At 39.9% G+C, this 16,948-nt stretch overlaps 3 protein-coding genes across 4 annotated transcripts; 1 reads left to right on the plus strand and 2 right to left on the minus strand.

Annotated features, from left to right (window-relative positions):
• Positions 1–5: 5 nt before the first annotated feature.
• Positions 6–7,334, minus strand: cd63 (CD63 molecule). Its single transcript, XM_061304646.1, has 8 exons — positions 7,175–7,334; positions 6,477–6,562; positions 2,824–3,012; positions 2,648–2,722; positions 1,841–1,939; positions 1,569–1,712; positions 891–974; positions 6–315 (listed from the first exon to the last, which is right to left on the minus strand). Exons 2-8 carry the CDS (start codon positions 6,540–6,542, stop codon positions 250–252), a joined length of 723 nt encoding a protein of 240 aa, XP_061160630.1. The 5' UTR covers positions 6,543–6,562; positions 7,175–7,334; the 3' UTR covers positions 6–249.
• A 1,579-nt stretch (positions 7,335–8,913) lies between these two features.
• Positions 8,914–13,234, plus strand: nemp1 (nuclear envelope integral membrane protein 1). 2 transcript variants are annotated; one of them, XM_061268291.1, is made up of 9 exons: positions 8,914–9,056; positions 9,587–9,708; positions 9,886–10,102; positions 10,187–10,259; positions 10,318–10,411; positions 10,496–10,610; positions 10,829–11,054; positions 11,883–12,059; positions 12,224–13,234. In XM_061268291.1, exons 1-9 carry the CDS (start codon positions 8,945–8,947, stop codon positions 12,354–12,356), a joined length of 1,269 nt encoding a protein of 422 aa, XP_061124275.1. In that variant the 5' UTR covers positions 8,914–8,944; the 3' UTR covers positions 12,357–13,234. The 2 variants fall into 2 exon arrangements, with proteins under 2 accessions (XP_061124275.1, XP_061124284.1); XM_061268300.1 differs by having other exon boundaries at positions 8,915–9,056; positions 9,900–10,102.
• A 219-nt stretch (positions 13,235–13,453) lies between these two features.
• Positions 13,454–15,795, minus strand: ormdl2 (ORMDL sphingolipid biosynthesis regulator 2). The gene is made up of 4 exons (XM_061268323.1): positions 15,673–15,795; positions 14,872–15,045; positions 14,524–14,675; positions 13,454–14,042 (listed from the first exon to the last, which is right to left on the minus strand). The coding sequence occupies exons 2-4, from the start codon at positions 15,043–15,045 to the stop codon at positions 13,907–13,909; spliced, it is 462 nt and encodes a 153-aa protein (XP_061124307.1). The 5' UTR covers positions 15,673–15,795; the 3' UTR covers positions 13,454–13,906.
• Positions 15,796–16,948: the final 1,153 nt, after the last annotated feature.

Consider the following 16,948-nt stretch of genomic DNA (forward strand, 5'->3'; position numbering starts at 1 on the left):
ACCAATTTGGATGGAAAGGTTCTTTAATAAAAACAAACCGGGAACCAACGAGCTTTAAAAACAAAACTTCACAAATTCTAACATAACAGCATATATATATCCAAAATTGTCAAGCATCAAGAAATAGTGGACAGTGTTGTCGAATGGATGTTGCATGCCTACGTATGCAACACGTAACCACTAAAAGGGCTGCAAGATTGTTCTGGGCACTACAAAAAGGAAAGTGAAGCGATCTTCCACATGAGTCACTCACATGACTTCATAGCCACTCCGAATGCCTCGCATCAACACGCAGGCAAACACCACGCCCATCACCTACAAGGGAAAAGACCGGACAATCCTAAATCATTTGAACATGCCCAGCTTTTCAAACGCCGCCCGGCAACAGGATGTGCAGCGCGTGACTAGTCGAGTCAATGTTTGCATTTCGACTAGTTATGAGTCAATGTTTGCATTTCCATTGTTGAGGTGTTCCTTTCAGAAATCATTCTTCGCTTTTCATCACAGGTGTCCAAACGTTTTCTTCCAAATGTCACATTGAAAAAGGAAAGGATGCAAGCAGTTTAATCACAGTAACGTCCTCAACTAGTGCAGGTAAAGATGCGCGTAAAGCAATTATAGATTCCAATTTTACCAACTAACTTCGCACATCACGCTTATGTTGGGTAGAGCATATTTATTGAGCTACTTGTGTATAGAATATTACTTTTATTACTATTTTATTCCGCTTGAAGTTTTAAGTCGGAGGTCTGGCCTCTGTGTATAATGCCGCCCTCGATTTGGGATCTTTTTCGGGGGGGCAGGGCATGCATATTATGCACAGGATCGATAATAAAAAAGGCTTCTGAGCTGACGTTTGGACACCCCTGCTTCATAGAATACATACGTACCTCAATTAAAGCCAGAACAAGAGCGGCAATGATCACCCACAGGATATTTTTCTTCAGCAACTTCTCAAGTGCGTCGCGACAACCCTTTAGGGAAATCACAGAGGAAGGTTAGGCAGTACTTTACTGTATTTGCTTGACTCCAAAGCGCCTCGTGGGCATGTTGATTCAAATGGAAAATGGTCAAAAAAGGTTGACTGAATGTATATCATAGCCTAGTGGTAGAGGCTCACGTGCGTGCATGGCTTTTTACTAGAGTACAGATACACAGACCCACTCGAACATGTTCCTGTTGTTGAACAGGTAAGCAACGGCACTTGCATCATTTCCATTTAGTCGATAATTGTGTGAAATCAGGGCTTATTTAGCTCAAAACGAAACTATTATTCTGTTAAATGGTTTTAGAATATATCGGAGGAAGCTAGAGTACCTGGAGAGTGGGGAGAGGACTTCATGGAGAAAAAACTTTTTCAAAAGTTGCTTTGTACATTGTGAAATTCCCACATTCGGGTGGGATGAGGAAAAAAAAAAACATGCACATCACCCAACCCTAATAACACTATTTTAAAAACATATACAGGATTATTTTACTAATTTCCAGCATCTGAAAATATTCATATACATTTATTAAATAATTATTTATATACAAAGAATACTCCAATTGTTACTTTTGACCTTTACCTCTTGGTGCACTTTAGCAGGGTCCATCATGGTGCCAATGCCGCAATTGGCAGACTTGTTCACACAGCACGAGTCGGGCACAGACATGCCGCCGGGCTGGAAGTTTCGCCAGTCGGACGAGCCGTTGATGCCGCAGCACTTCAACTGAAAGCACAAAGGAGGTCATCGATGAATGATGCGCAGGCAGGTAAGCAATGCAGCGGCAACACCCCAGGATGCAGCGCTGCGGTGTCAGGGTGTAGTCAGCGTTTAAATCAATAAATGCCACTCACGTCCGCCTGAAGACCGTCCACGCTGGCTTTGAATTCAGCCGAGCTGTTGCTGTAACTTTTGATCATATCCGCCAGACTGTCCTGGACTACATCAGACACCTTTGTTGGGAGACAAAATGCCACTTTAGCTGACTTTGAGCAAGCGGTGGGCTACAACCTGAAACCAGCCAATCATGGGGCACATAAAAACAAACATCCGGAAGTACAATGTACAGCTGGATGCCAAGAACAAAAATTGTAGATTGTACTCCGTTTCGGATGGCAACAGCGTTTCGAGGTCACATACAAGAAGATGTCAAAGATTTGTTGTCATGTGATACAAGAAGACATGCTCAATTAGTTTTTTTTCATACAATGTTGCATTGCGCTAGCATAGGTCAGGTAAAAACTCATTCCAACTTGCTTAAAATGGAGCCTAGGAAAATAACATTTTGACAGACTTGCAATTTTAAATCCATTCAATGGTCATCTGGGGATAAGATATCCTGAGTAACTTTGTTTCCTCACCGGCCTAGAAATGGGTAAATTCCTGCTGGATGTCGTCGTGAGAAGCCAGAAATGAAGTAACAAAGACAAAATAACAACTGATTGACTCTTTCGCTGGGCTTCACTGATTGCTTAAAAGTTGAAATGAATGTTCAATAGCCAGCCAGATTTGCTTGCTCAAGGTAGCCGGCTTTCACACAATGCATTCTTGCTCAACTCCATGAGCAATATTGTTGCATGAAGACACATTTTCATTTTCAGATTTGGAAAGAAGCTTCAATATTATATGTGTATATATAGATAGTGGGGAAAGTGGCTCACTTTGTTTCTGTAGACGTAACCGGTGATCGCCGCCGCAATCTGAACAAGGATGACCAATGACAGAAGGATGGAAAACTAAAAGGAGAGAAATAAAAACATAAAAAAAAAAAACAATGCAACACGACAAGAGGGTTTTTGTCATTTGGTGCTAAATGCTAAATATCCGGCAAAGTTACCAAGGTGACCATGCAGTAGTTCTCCTTCCAGGCGCCGCAGCAGCCGAAGAAGGAGATGAAGAAAATGATCACACCGACGGCGATGATGACGATGGGGGCTGCTGAAGCTGACACGTCACTGATCTTGACGGTTTGATGTAAGGACACCTGAACCAGGACTCCCACCACAATCATTGCCAGGCCACATAACTGTAAATAAAAGGCAGCACAGGGGTTCAGGACAAAAAAAAAAAGTTTGATTCCTCTGTATATTTGCTGTTTTGACAGAATTTCTCACTTGCCCGGTTACACACGAGTACTTTGCTAATTGCACATCAGTCGGGCGTGATGAGTTAGCAAAAGGATATCAAAAAGATGGAAGGAAGTTGCAATAGTCTGCGGTTGCCACTTCTCCCAGTCTACACAGTCAGACACTCGTGCGTCAGTGCTCGACTCATAAGATCTTTCATACACATTGTGACGGGAAAATGTTGAATCAATTGGAATTGCCTCACTCGATGCTGGGAAATCGGTTCATGCTGAAAAGTATCCTAAAGGGTGTACGAGACCAAAAAAAAAAAAAAAAATGGGGACAATATTTATGAAATGCTTTGAAAGACCTATATTGAAAATATGGAAAAAGCAGAATTTTAAACTTAGTTTTAAAAGTAGGTAACTATCGCACAAATACTGTGGGAGAAAATAATGATATCCAAAAACCTGACTGGCCTCTAGGCTGAACGTCATTGTATCTTTTGAATAACCTTGAACTGGGAGTAGCCCAAAACAGCTTGAAGCCTCTTTTTTAATGTACTAGTTGCTAAACTGCTGCTTATTCTCAAGTGAATTAAAAAGAGTACACTGCCAGCACTCTTGCGTCTCAAGTCAAATACCGGCCGAATGATGGCTCCTATCCTGAAAAACGGATCACTTCTATCTCAGAGCAGTTATTCGTTTGTCACTTTGCGATATTTGAAGTGGTACACATTCAGCATAACCACAAGCACTAAATTGAACACTCGAGAAGTCAAACTGTGAAAATCAGTCAAGATTTTAAAACGCACTGCTGCGCGTTTTTTTTCCCTTCACCATGAGAGGAACGTAAAGTGATACTTGGGGCTGTTACATTTATATTTCGACAGCAATCTGACTTTGTAGCTACACGTTTTATTACAAATAAATGTTGCAAACATGATAAATATCCAAGAGCATGTTCCCATGCAGCAAAGTGAAAATCAATTACATTTCTCCAAGTCATGGGTCGGGCCCTGCAACATCTCCAACTTTCTGGTTATGTCTAGACTACATTGTTTTTGTATTCTAAATACGGTACTTTTATTCTGTTACTCGCCAAGCCTGCGTATGCCAGAGGCCCCGTCGTTTTGCAGAGTAGTTCGCTGGCAGTGTAAATATTTGAACTCGAGTCAAACAGGCAGCTAATGGGTGCTTCGGGAAAACAAAGGAGCCACACAACAGGCAAATAGCAGCAAGCACATCAACCGCATATGACAACTTGGATAAAATATGGATGAGGAGTTTACGCAAAGTTGAAATATGTACAGCACATTCATAATTTCATTCTCTGACATGATGTATTACTGTGTATGGATCATTGCAACTAAATGTGCACTTCAAATCTTAACCACTTTTTTCAAGGCATAGAATCATTTAAAACAGTTGTTCTAATATGTCTTTGACATGCTTTTGTTCAAATATGGCGAGCATGAAGAATTTAGTGCACTTTGCTCAAATGAAGCTGTTTTGTGGGGGCAGCCTTAACTCACCCAAGAACGTCATTGCTCGGCCCACTGGAGCAACAGAGCAAACGGATTTTGTTACCATGACAACGAGGTGCAGCGCGAGGGGTGGCCGCATGTTGAGCCCTTGCTTGAAAAACAGCATGGATTTGAGTTTTCTCCATGGAGTGGTGGGCGTAAATCTCGATCCCAATACCACCCATCACGTTTCATCTTAACCCCGAAAGGCGTGTTCATGTGAACCAAGACATTCCCCGAGTCTCCGTAAACTTCAGGGGCGGGGCCACGAAAAGATGCAACATTCCTCCCCTGGCATCGCACCGCACCTGCCCCACCCACTATCTGAACACCATTACAATAATACAATGGTTTTATCTTAAATATTACATTTACACTTTTTCTTCATATTTGTCTTGTTGATCATATGAACTGATTTTTTCCAACATAAGAAATCTCTTTCTAAAATTTCTAAATCTAAAACATTTTCTTCAATTCATAGTGAATTATTCTCTTAGTATTTTGATTGCATTTAAAAAAAACTACCACTTCACTTCTTTATACAACTGTGTGTATACCTATTTTTAAAATGGTTCTTTTATTCTTGAAATGTTACTAGTAATCTCTCATAAAAATGTAAAATTCTCGTAAGATTTCTTTCTCAAAAACATACATACAGAGAGTTTACTACTTTACACAATTTGAGCATTTTTTTACCTCAAACAATGTCATTGTGTAACTATGTAAAGAGAATAAAGTCTTCTTTGTCACTGACATCTTCCTCTTTTCTGTCAAACAACAATTGAACTTTAAGCACTTGGAGGAAAAAAGAAAAAAAAAGTCACATGACACCATTGCGAACTTTACAATCTGGTCATAAGATTCACATTCCATTATCAGCACTTGCTGTAAAGAGCTTAACACAAACACACACACACACACACACACACACACACACACACACACACATATTTTCAGATGAACTCACAGCATGAATTATGAGCCCAATCTTTTTTTTATTATTAGTTGTCACACTTTTTGGAGACAGCTGGTCAGTCAGGCGCTAGTGTATGTTCATGGTGATGTCATCTTATACACAAAGCAAAAGAGGCTTTTCTGAATCACAAGACCAAAATGCGTACGCTGATTTATTTACTAGACTAATTAAACAGTTTGTTCTATGTTGTTCACACATTTTTAAAAAGCTACAATGATATCGTTATTTTTATGCTCTATGAAACTTCCTGCTCTCTTGCAGTCGCCACAATGATCAAGTGTTTTTCACATGAGCCCGCCTGTTTCCTTTTGATAAACAATATACAGCTATAGAAAAAAAAAATGATACAATGAAAAAAAAAAACATGATTTGAAGTATCTACCGATACATTGTTCTTCTCCAATAGTTTGCCAAATGCAAAAAAGCAAAGAGCCTGCCCAAATTGTCTCACCACATGCTTAACCAGTTAGTGCTTAATAGACTTTCATACCAAAATGTAATAATTGATAACTGCACAGTTACGTCACATCTCAAATTGACAGCTGCTGTCATAATGCGGAATTTGGTATATGCACAAATTACAATGGATTTGCATTGGTAAGAACAATTGTCACGAGATTTGGGGAAATGGCAAAGATGAAGTGCTTTTTGCCATCTAAGAGCATGTCGTGGACTGTCTGCTCTATTCAAGTTTTCTTACACTAAATATTGCACTTTTTATTACACTTGTTATTGCGCCATACACAGGAAGTTAACGGTTTGTTCAGTGCAATTTAGGGGATTTGTTTTTTATTTTTTAATCCATCAATCCAAACAGTAAATTACGCACGCGGGATCGATTTCACATGACGGAAAATGGGAACAACTCCAGTTTCCTTTTTTCATTCCTGAGCTGTAGTTAGTGGAAAACAGCAGAGACTCACCCAGAAGATGAAGTTGAAGAAGAAGAGCAAGTACTTGACGCATTTCATTCCGCCCTCGAGAGTCATGGTTGAAGAGGATCGGCTTCCTGGATCAACAAGGAAGGCAGAAAACAAATCATTTATTTCCCCTATGATGCTAAAAGTGTGTGAGAAAAAAAAAGTGTTAGCAGCAGCTGCTTCCCAAACGAAAAGAACATCTGAGTCATTTCCCCAACCGTGCTGACAGACTATTTTAGTTTGGATAAGATCAAGCAAAATCCACAGATCCATTTTTAAAAGAACTCGCTTTAACAAAAGTTCTTAAGTCACTAATAATAGCTCAACTCTGGATGGACCCTTGACATTCAAGCAAAGTGACCCGAGCAGAACCTCGCCTGGCGGGGGAGGAATTCAGTTCTGCCTCGAACCGTTAACTACTACCACCAATGCCGACGAGGACAAAGCAAGCTTTGTCCAGCGTCTAAATGACATCGAATCAAGCCAGTTAGTAGCCTTATTGAATTTCTTCTAGAGTTTGCCGTGTCAATTAGTCGACGACGTGTGGGACGGAGCGAGTCGTATGTGTTTAGCAACAACTTGGAAGCTTTTTAACAAATTGGCAAGATTATGGCGTAGCGTTCATGTAAAATCGGAAAACAAGATATTTAGCAGGAAACCTTCGCAGGGAGGTGTAACTTTATTAATATTTTATGACCTACCTTTAGAGGTGTGTAAATTTCGTGGACGGAGGACAAACAGGTCTCAGCGTTAAAGTTTTGGAGAAGTTGCGTCGCTCCTTGCTGCTTGCTAGTCCCGCCCCAAGTGACGAAGCAGAAGATGATGATGATGATGATGATGATGATGACGATGATGATGGCGACCCCTCCTTTGCCTCGGATATATATTGACATGAACTCACGTGACAGGCTGGCCTCTCGTTAAATCATGCATCTCGTCATGTGACATTCATGGGACACGTCGTGCTGTTTTTATTCAGTTTTGCACAAATAATGTAAAAAAAAGTGTTTTTTTTAGTAACAAGAGGTGAATTTTACTTGTAAGTCAGATATAATTGAGGAAAAAGTAATTTAGGTTTAAGAATTCTTAAAGTCGGGTTTTTCAGAGATTGGACATGCTATGTACAAGAATCCATCCATCCATCCATCCATCCATCCATCCATCCATCCATCCATCCATCCATCCATCCATCCATCCATCCACCCAAACCATCTATCCATCCATCCATCCATCCATCCATCCATCCATCCATCCATCCATCCATCCATCCATCCATCCATCCATCCATCCATCCATCCATCCATCCATCCATCCATCCATCCATCCATCCATCCATCCATCCTGAACTGCTTATCCTCGCGACGACCCTTAGATTAGATAGAACTTTATTTATCCCACAGTGACAAGAAAATGTCCCCACTGTGGGATAAACAAAGTTCTATCTAATCTAATCTAAGGGTCGCGGGCGTGCCTGGGCCTTTTTTTTTTTTTTTTTACAATAATTAATGTAATTTGAACAAACTAAAATAATTAAAATAATGATAATTAAAATAAGTCATAGTCAAATTGCTCATTGCCTGTGATCATGTCATTAGATAAGGAAATATGAGTCTGACATATTGCGTGAAATGGAAAAGATTTTGGTCATAGATTTGGAAATGAAGCCAGGATGTTTGATTCTAGGTTATCTGAGTAAACACTGACTCACAGCAGCCAAAGTTGCATAACATTGTTACTTTTGCTGCGAAAAGGAATATACTGTTACATTGCATCAATGATAACAACCTTTCTTTTAAAGACTGGTGTAATGTAATAATGGAGTTGATTTGTTTGGAATATCCTTGATCCTGGATACTTTTTATCTATTGTACAAGGTACGGCTTGAATCGTTGGCTTGTTGCTTTGAACATGTGATGATAGAACTGTTCCTTGAGAATTAGTCCAGGTCTTTTCTTTTGTTTCATTAACAAAGATGTGCTTTAATGGACTGGGTAGCTCAAGAACGAATTTATGAAATAGTTTGGAATCAGTTTTATTACAGCTACAGTGCTATGTTGTTTCAAATGCACACTACAAATGCATTTTTTGTATGTTGGGCGCGGATTTTATTATTGTTTGATGATGATGATGATGATGATTATTACTATTATTAGTTGTAGTTGTAGTAGTAATAGTAGTAGTAGTAGTAGTATTAATTTATTGTATGGGAAAGAAAATGTCCGCAAAGTCTGGAATAACATATAAATTATGTAGTACCGAGATTCAATTGATTTTGAACGTTTCAAATGTCATTTTATACAGCAACACCCAAAACCACGTGTTTAAATAGAGTATAATTGTAAATAAAGCTATTGAAAAAAAAAAAAAAATCAGTCCCGTCAGTGCGATATTCTGATTGGGTGCCTTTATTATGAGGCAAAAAACGAAGTACGAAAGGGCGGGGCTAAAGACAGCGAGCTGGTGCTATCATCATGGCGGGATGCATGAAAGAACGAAGAAGAAGCTTCACGTTAAGGAATAATTATTCTTTAGTTTTAACGACGCTGTTGTTGTCTTTAGCTCTAACCTTATTACAGGCTGCAGGTAATATGTAACGTAACGATGTATTTAGACACACGCACGACGCATATATCAGTATTTTGTACAGAGTAACGCGGCAAAACAAAAGATAGTGTCCTTTAGCTGGTAGCAGGTTAGCTAGTGCGTGATTATGGTTACTACAACCATTCAGCATATTGATATTGTCTATTTTGTGTGTGTTTGCAAATCACACAGAAGTAGACACATCCCTATGTTTTCCTTTATTCCGCAATGATAGATACATTGATCTCCACGGAAAGCATAGGAAAGTTTACTTGTGTGCAACACATTTGTTCTAGTGTTGAATGAAATAATTTTTCTTATCCAGTTCGCAGATATACCCCCCCTCACATTAGATAAGTGTGTTAAATTCCAAAGATTAATTGATCTGCACAAGACCAGCATTATTATTCTCCGGCTTCTTTAGTCCTCTTTGTAAGCTAAGGACGATTATATACCTACTTGCATGTATTCAAAATCTGCTTTGGTTTTCCTTGCATTGCAAATGAACAATTTGTGCTCTCGCAATGCAGATAACAAGCCTCCAATAATCAATCTCAAGGATGGAGAGGAGTCCAGTCAATCGGGCTCCAACCTCTTTTGCTACACAAACTCCATTGCACCAAACTGGAGGCAAACCTGGACGAGAATTCAGGTTGGTTGTTGTTGTTGGTACTCATTATGTGTGGTTGCAGCAGAATAGAAAAACGAAAAAAGAATTCATCTTGAGTAACTTCTGAGTAAACTGCATTTACAGTTTCAGGAGAGATTAGCAAATAAAAACTATTGGTGGTTTTCATCCATGTCCCTTGGCCCCATATTAATCTGCCAGGTCCGAATCTGGAGTTCAAAGGTGTTCAAGGTGGAGACGGTGAAAGGTGAGGAGGAGTTGCAGCAGCTGGAACGCTTCAGCGTGTGGAGCTGGTTGCAGAGTGTGCTGCGCGAAGGTCACAACGAGACCACCATCAACATCAACTTGTTCAGCAAGAAGACGTGTTTCAAGATCGAGCTTGGGGATAATACAAAATACACCGTCAAGTCACTGCGCAGTACGTCACATTAACATCCATATTTTATGTTAAAAAGTGAATTATATTGGGCCAACACAATGATTGTCTTTTTTTTTTTTCCAGAATTTGACATCTATCTGTTTTTGGTCTTCCTCGTCGGCATAACACTATTTCTCTTCGCCAACTCCCTCAGCAGGTAATTTGATTCACGCAAGATTGTGAGGCAGTACTCTAACTTATTTATCCTTTTATAGGAGTCAAGTTTTTTTCTATTCAGCCGGCATGACAACGGGAATGATCGCCTCCCTCATCATTCTCTTTTTCATCCTCGCTCGTCTTTTGCCAAGGGTAACGTTGTGTAGCCTTCTACTGGAAAGAGCAGTAAGTATACACCTGGCTCTAAAACTGCATGTACCCTTTATGTTTCCACAGAAAAGCCCTTTTTATTTACTGATTGTCGGCGGTTGGTCCTTCTCTGTGTACGCCATCCAGCTTGTCTGCAGGAACCTCCACACCATTCTTCGAGAACATTGGCCTGTGGCTTTAGGCACGTGCAAATTGCACAGATATTGCCCTCGTTGACTGTGGGGCCTACCAACTTAAAGACCCCGACCGCAATAGTTGGAAAATCTATGCGATGATGATCTATTTCTCAGATTCTCCTATTTATAGGCTCATACTATTTTTGACTAAATGTTTCATTCTATGAACTACAAAACAAAAGTCTAAAATGGAGCTTAAAAATGTCCTTTTTCCACCCCGCAGGTTATATGGGCGTAGTTGGCTTCATCAGTTTTGCTGTGTGTTACCGCTATGGCCCTCTAGTGGACGACAAGAGCATCAACATCCTGTCATGGACGCTGCAGTTGTTCGGCCTGCTCCTTATTTATCTGGGGATTCAAATTCAGCAAGTTTCCTTCGCCATCATTGTGGCAGCCGTGTTTGCCAAGAACTTGGAGTACCCCCTCGTGATGACCGTCACTGCAATACGGTGAGTAAAAAAACAAACAAAGGTGGGGAAATAATAGTTACTTATAAAAAAAACAGCAGTGAATGGAAGTTTTCATGCCAAATTCAAATGCTGCAAAGGTTTGACCAGATCTCAGAAGGTCGAGGAGCACAGAAACCCATTGCTGCTTCACTCTGATAAATTGTGACTCTGGAAACACTCAGTAAGCTGACACCAGATGACCTGAGGATCGTGAAGTCTCACAGGGAGCTAAAAAGTCTTGAAAGATATTTCAGTCCAAGGCCATGACAAGCTTTGTGGACTAACTGGAACGTTTTTTACTCACAGTAAAACCAGTTTGTAAATTTTAGGTCCAGTTGAAGAAGAACTGGACCCGCTAAAGCTGTTTGTCATGTTTGGACAGAAGAGTTTTGATTCTATATCTGTTCGAGTGCTGAAAAGCAGCCTAATTGGAGGCGTTTAAAATTCAAACCTTTTCCTAATCACAAAGATTTCACACTCTCCTTGTGGCTGTCAATGATGTGGAGTCACGTTGAGCACTGACCTTTTATCTCTGAGGTTTAGCATAGAAAACAAAGACTCATCCACTCATTGATGTGATTGCTGCACTCAACCAGAGAGGGTAAGAGACTGACACTCAGATAGATCAATCAGCGTTTTATCTGCATACAGTTAAGAATGATAAGACGTGTTTTGTTTTCTTATCGGAGCACGCGACAGCATGTAAATGTTGGGTGGAAGAAGCCCGAGAGTGGAGTGATCTTCTATTCACTCGAGATTAATCTCACCAACTGCAACACGAGTACTCGTGATATTGTAAATTAAGTTTAGTTTGTTGTTATTGTCCAGGAAAATCCGCCAGTATGTCCGCTGGAAGCCGGAGAAGCGGCGCCTATTGACAGAGGAGGAGTATCGCAAGCAAGGAGAGGAGGAGACGCTGCGTGCGCTGGACGAGCTGCGCAAGTACTGCAACAGCAGGGAGTGCAGCCCATGGAAAGCTGTCAGCAGGCTTCAGTCCCCCAAGAGGTGCCCACTTTCATCTAACTTCCACAATTATACACCCTAAACTTAACAAAGTCCCATTGAAAATGTCCCCACTCCACCTAAAGTTAGTCTGAAATAGAGGAATTGTTTGTTTTAGTCCGCATTACGTAGAAAATGCATGCAAACGTGATCTGTCCAATGTCCAGGTTTGCCGATTTCATCGAGGGCTCCTCCCACCTGATGGCTAACGAGGTGTCGGTGCACGCGCAGGAGTACGGCTGGAAAGACTTTTTTGACACGGATGATGAGGAACCTTTAATTGACGTGTGTCAAATCTAAAGCAGGCATGAGCAGACGCCGTTCAATAACTATGATGGGTCCTACGCTAACTAGCGTTGACGCTCGTCCGCAGAGTGTCAGCCATACAAGGTCACATTAGTGTGCGGCAAAGTTGCCGGGCAAAGGGTCATCGTTTGCCAGATGTGAATGTAGAAAAGGCAATACACAGCTTGGTGAGGTTACTTTTGCTTCCGGCTGTCACAAAACTTAAACCCTGGGAGAGCTGATGTCTGACTTGGGGTAAGACACGCACTGACATGTTGGAAAACATTCTATTTTTTTAATCGGACCTACAGTACTGTGCAAGAATCTCAGGCCGCTGTTACATTTGTTTTTGCAATTCCACATTGAGGCTGCAGTTACATTTGTTTTTGCAATGCAACATTGAGTATGATAAGTAAAATGCCAATAAAGAGTGCAGCCCTTCATCAAGGGCATGTGAAAACAATTTAGAGGGATTTGGGTTTGTTGGTTAGCTCGCAGAGTCCTTATTAATGGAGGACGCTAATAAGATGGGAGCGGCCAATATTAGACAGGAAGACAAGTGGTATTAAAAAACACATATAGCCTAATAATGCACCCTTAACCCAATCCTGACAAAAGAATGTACAGTAATGAAGTGGTTGATTTTCACAGCACTCTTCTACAAATTTTCATGTAGGGATTTGTGTGAACCTGCTGAGTCCCGTTTGTTCATGTTTTACAAGTCATATTGACGACTGGGAAAAAGCTCATAAAATAACAAAGCGAATGACCTTTGCACTGTACTGTATGTGAAATACTTTTTTATGTTTGTACAAAATAGTTGGGTCTCTTGAGATACCTGCCCAATTGTCAATTGTGAAATAAATAACAAGGTCAATCTTTTCAAAGTGTGATTTTGGTCTCTTAACATCTGCTCAGCTGGAAACTAGTCTGTCTTCAAAAATCCTACGATAACTCCAAATAAGCGTGAATACATTTGCCACTAATCGTCTTTTGGCAAATGGCTCAGAGTACTCTAATGTAAGTAGATGTATAAAAATGATCATGTACAATAGCTATTGTGTGAATGTAATGCTGAACTGATGAAATATTTAAATCTATATTGTCATGTGTAGGTTCAATTAGATTTTTATTTTGGGCAAAAAGCAAAGATTTGCCTTTGTGTAAAATGAAAACAGAAATAGTTCACAAAAACAAACTCATGAAAAGGTGGAATCTCACAATGAATGGAAACAATTCACATGGATGGCCATAAGTTTACAGACTTGCAGCCAGTCCAAATATATACACACACAAAGTCTTCATTTTGGTCAAGACAACATTGGATTCAAAAGAAGGCAAAAGGGCATTCCAGTGAGTGCTATGCCTCAAATGGGAAAATCTGCTGCAGGTTAAAAGTTTTGCTTTGTCCACAGCAAGACTAAGTCATGTGTCATTGAATAAAAGCCCTCTGATAATAGCACATAATATTTCCAACTTACAGACTGTACCAAAAGCTTCCAGACGTAAGAAAAAACTGAAACTGTAAGTCCAGTGTTTGTACTCATACTCCCAACGTTCATTTGTCAGTATTTGTTGATTCCGAATATTCGCACTCCATGAAACTGCGGCAACTTGGGCAATAGGACAGTGAGGAGGGAGCACGTGTTGATTAGGAAATGTGTCGCGTCGTACTTTGTGTAGAAGCTGGCCAGAATGTACCTGCCATGACAGGAAACGGCCTCATGTCAATGTAAATTCCTTCCAAAAGTCATCACAGGGCAAAATAACAACCAACAAATGTCACAACACCATGGACCCTAGAACACAATTTTGCGGCAATTCAAAATTTTGAAATGTTTATGATGTATCATATAAAGCTGTGATTTTTAATTTGTTGTCTTGGAGCTAAATAGTAGAAAAACATAAAAGTCATGTTTTTCCTTTTATAAACATAGTGCCTTTTAAATTTCTATATTATTTAAGGAATAAAAACATTACTTGTAGAATAAAATACAATGTGAACAAAGTTTTCTTTTGGGAAATTATCTTGTTAAATCATGTCTTTCTTTGTGAAATGTCAAATATCTTAACACTTTTGTAATCTTCATGACTTTTCCTTAGAAAAATATGATTCAGATTCTGACTTTTTATCCCGAGAAAAAGTGTATTCTCCCAACAACACAATTTTGTCCGTACTTACAGAATGATTGGTGAAATGGTGAGGAATTTGCGCGAGGCGGTGAACTGGACGCCATAGTCCATCTGTTCCCAGTGCGTGAGCAGGCGTGCTTTGCCCTGATCAGGCGTCTCAAAGGGTGTGCCTTTCACCGTGTGCAGGAACAGGTACATCGCCTGCGCTCGGAACCCCCAAAAAGAAAAGAAACACAGAAACTAACTCACATTTTCTATAAGCTTATTGAAATGACATTTTGGGAGATGACTGTGAGAACGCAACTAATTTCTATACATTTGAGATCCTCAACAGCTTGCGTACGTTTGCATCAGCCTGGAGGGCAGCAAAGTTGCCGGGCAAGTGAGCATAACTGACCAGATTGTGAATGACATTGGTGAGCGTCCAGACAAGCGGCACGCTGAAGAAGGGAATGCTGAGTAGAATCACATGCAGCACGACAGTCAGCAGCAGGTAAGCCAGCCAGATGCCACGACTGTTCATCACCTGCGTGTTGGGGTTGACCTCACTGTGAGCCACGCCCACATTCATCTGGCACAAGGTATGTCAGCAACAAAAGAAAAAAAGATTACTAGACCTACAATTATAGGTCATTATAAAACAAAATATGATAGAATATTTATTTTGTTGGCATATTATTGAAACAGGGGGTTTTAAAAAATAGATAAACATTGAAAAAAAAACAATGCTGAGCATTATCCCTTAACCCTTATTTAGTTCAAATAATATCTTTAAACAGCAATAAACGCCTTCTGATGGCGGATGACTCCGCTCGTCAGAACACTAATGGTGAGCAAATAAAGCACTCCCTGGTAGAGAACTCCCAAATACAATAACTTAAAGAAAAAACAATCAACTTATCATTTAAGACGTGAAATACGTAGATGAATTAAGTGTGATCGTGCGCAAGTGAGACGTTGGTGTAAGTACAAAACAAAAACTTCTTGAGGTTGTTCTGCACGCCTTACATGACATACTATTCACATGCTAACTGGCTAACTAACATTTGCAAGTGACGGCTCTAAAGTGTTAACGTGACATTTATCGTTGAGTTGGAATGGTGACGAGCAGATGGCGATAAGCAAGTGGGATAAACTGCCCTTTAAAAGGTATAAAGTGTGGCCGACTCTTGTAGATTTGTTGGTTTTTAAATTTTACCTTCGCGTGTTCTCGTTGCGGACCAGGAAATAACTCGTTTGGGTTTGACCCCACCCTCTCGGGGTGTCCCACATGGATCCGTCAAACGCCTTATTCTCATCCCGAATGAAACCAAATGAATGAGCACTTACAGTTACAAGCTACTTTTTTATCTTCTCATTTCGTTTAAAAGAATACATAGGAACTGTACTTTCAAACATTATCTTCTTAAATTACAGAAAGATAATTGTGTTGTTTGTTCATTTTGGAAAAGACACTCCCGACTCCATAATTACCTTCCTGACCACGAGGTGGCGCTATTTTTCATTCTTAAATCCGCGAGGCCATATTCAATTTTGATTAGCGTTGCAATTATTTTACTGGTCGGCGGGATATATCCAAATAACTGGTTATGAGGTAAAGTGGTTAAACATTTATGATATTGCAAAACAAGTCTCTTTATTTTTTTAAGTATATACATAAACAATTTTAAAACCCAATCTAGATGGTGATCCATCACTTTGAACAAAAAAAAACAACCTTTTTTGAATATGTTAAACTTGGAAAATATGACTTTGTGAGAGAAAATATACACACGATTATCCAACATATTTTAGTAATTTATTATCTAATCAATAGTCACAAAATACCATGATAATAGCATTAAGTAAGATATGTTAGGCTTTTAAATTGAACTGGATGTGTAATGTGGACACAAAGATACTTACTAAAATAAAGTATCTTTAAATAAGATGGGTGGTGGACATCCAAATACATGAGTGCTGTTCACTTTGTGGAGCATATATTGGTGTTCAGCTCATTGGGTCGCTCTGTTCATCTCTGAGATTTTCTCGGCCATAAATCTGGAGCTCGATGCTGTTTTTATGGCCGAAAATGCTGGATGAGGCAATCAGCGGCACCTCACATATGCTAGCACATGAGTGAGTGCACTCACCAATGAGCCTTTTTTTCTGATGTCTTAGGAAAAGAAGAAAAAAGAAATTCAACAAACAGAAGAGTCCAATTACCTCGGTTTAATTTTGGGGGATTACCAGTGACCTTGAAAAACGGACAAACTAACAGATGAAGAAGGAAGACAAAAAAAACAGCACAATTTTGATTCTTACAGGTATTTTTTTTGATACTGTGACTAAATTCCAAACAACTATTCGGCTAACGATTTGTGATGCTGTGCAGTGATGGGAAAGAAACCCGGCAAGCACATCATAACTTGATGTCTATTTGAGTTTCTATCATCATGTTGCCATAGTTACAGCCGCTATATAGATCGGTGTCC

This window comes from Syngnathus typhle, linkage group LG2 (assembly GCF_033458585.1).
Source record: "Syngnathus typhle isolate RoL2023-S1 ecotype Sweden linkage group LG2, RoL_Styp_1.0, whole genome shotgun sequence".
Lineage (NCBI taxonomy): Eukaryota > Metazoa > Chordata > Actinopteri > Syngnathiformes > Syngnathidae > Syngnathus > Syngnathus typhle.

What these genes read in the sequence shown, in the direction of transcription:
- cd63 (XM_061304646.1), bottom strand. Translation starts at nt 6,542, where the DNA reads ATGACTCTCGAGGGCGGAATGAAATGCGTCAAGTACTTGCTCTTCTTC. An exon ending in GTTACGTCTACAGAAACAAA is followed by an intron (nt 1,940 to 2,647) that starts GTGAGCCACTTT and finishes CTCCCAACAAAG; the next exon opens with GTGTCTGATGTAGTCCAGGA. An exon ending in TTGTTCTGGCTTTAATTGAG is followed by an intron (nt 316 to 890) that starts GTACGTATGTAT and finishes TTTCCCTTGTAG; the next exon opens with GTGATGGGCGTGGTGTTTGC.
- nemp1 (XM_061268291.1), top strand. Translation starts at nt 8,945, where the DNA reads ATGGCGGGATGCATGAAAGAACGAAGAAGAAGCTTCACGTTAAGGAAT. An exon ending in AAACCTGGACGAGAATTCAG is followed by an intron (nt 9,709 to 9,885) that starts GTTGGTTGTTGT and finishes TTAATCTGCCAG; the next exon opens with GTCCGAATCTGGAGTTCAAA. An exon ending in ACATTGGCCTGTGGCTTTAG is followed by an intron (nt 10,611 to 10,828) that starts GCACGTGCAAAT and finishes TCCACCCCGCAG; the next exon opens with GTTATATGGGCGTAGTTGGC.
- ormdl2 (XM_061268323.1), bottom strand. Translation starts at nt 15,045, where the DNA reads ATGAATGTGGGCGTGGCTCACAGTGAGGTCAACCCCAACACGCAGGTG. An exon ending in CCAATGTCATTCACAATCTG is followed by an intron (nt 14,676 to 14,871) that starts GTCAGTTATGCT and finishes TTCCGAGCGCAG; the next exon opens with GCGATGTACCTGTTCCTGCA. An exon ending in ACCATTTCACCAATCATTCT is followed by an intron (nt 14,043 to 14,523) that starts GTAAGTACGGAC and finishes CTGTCATGGCAG; the next exon opens with GTACATTCTGGCCAGCTTCT.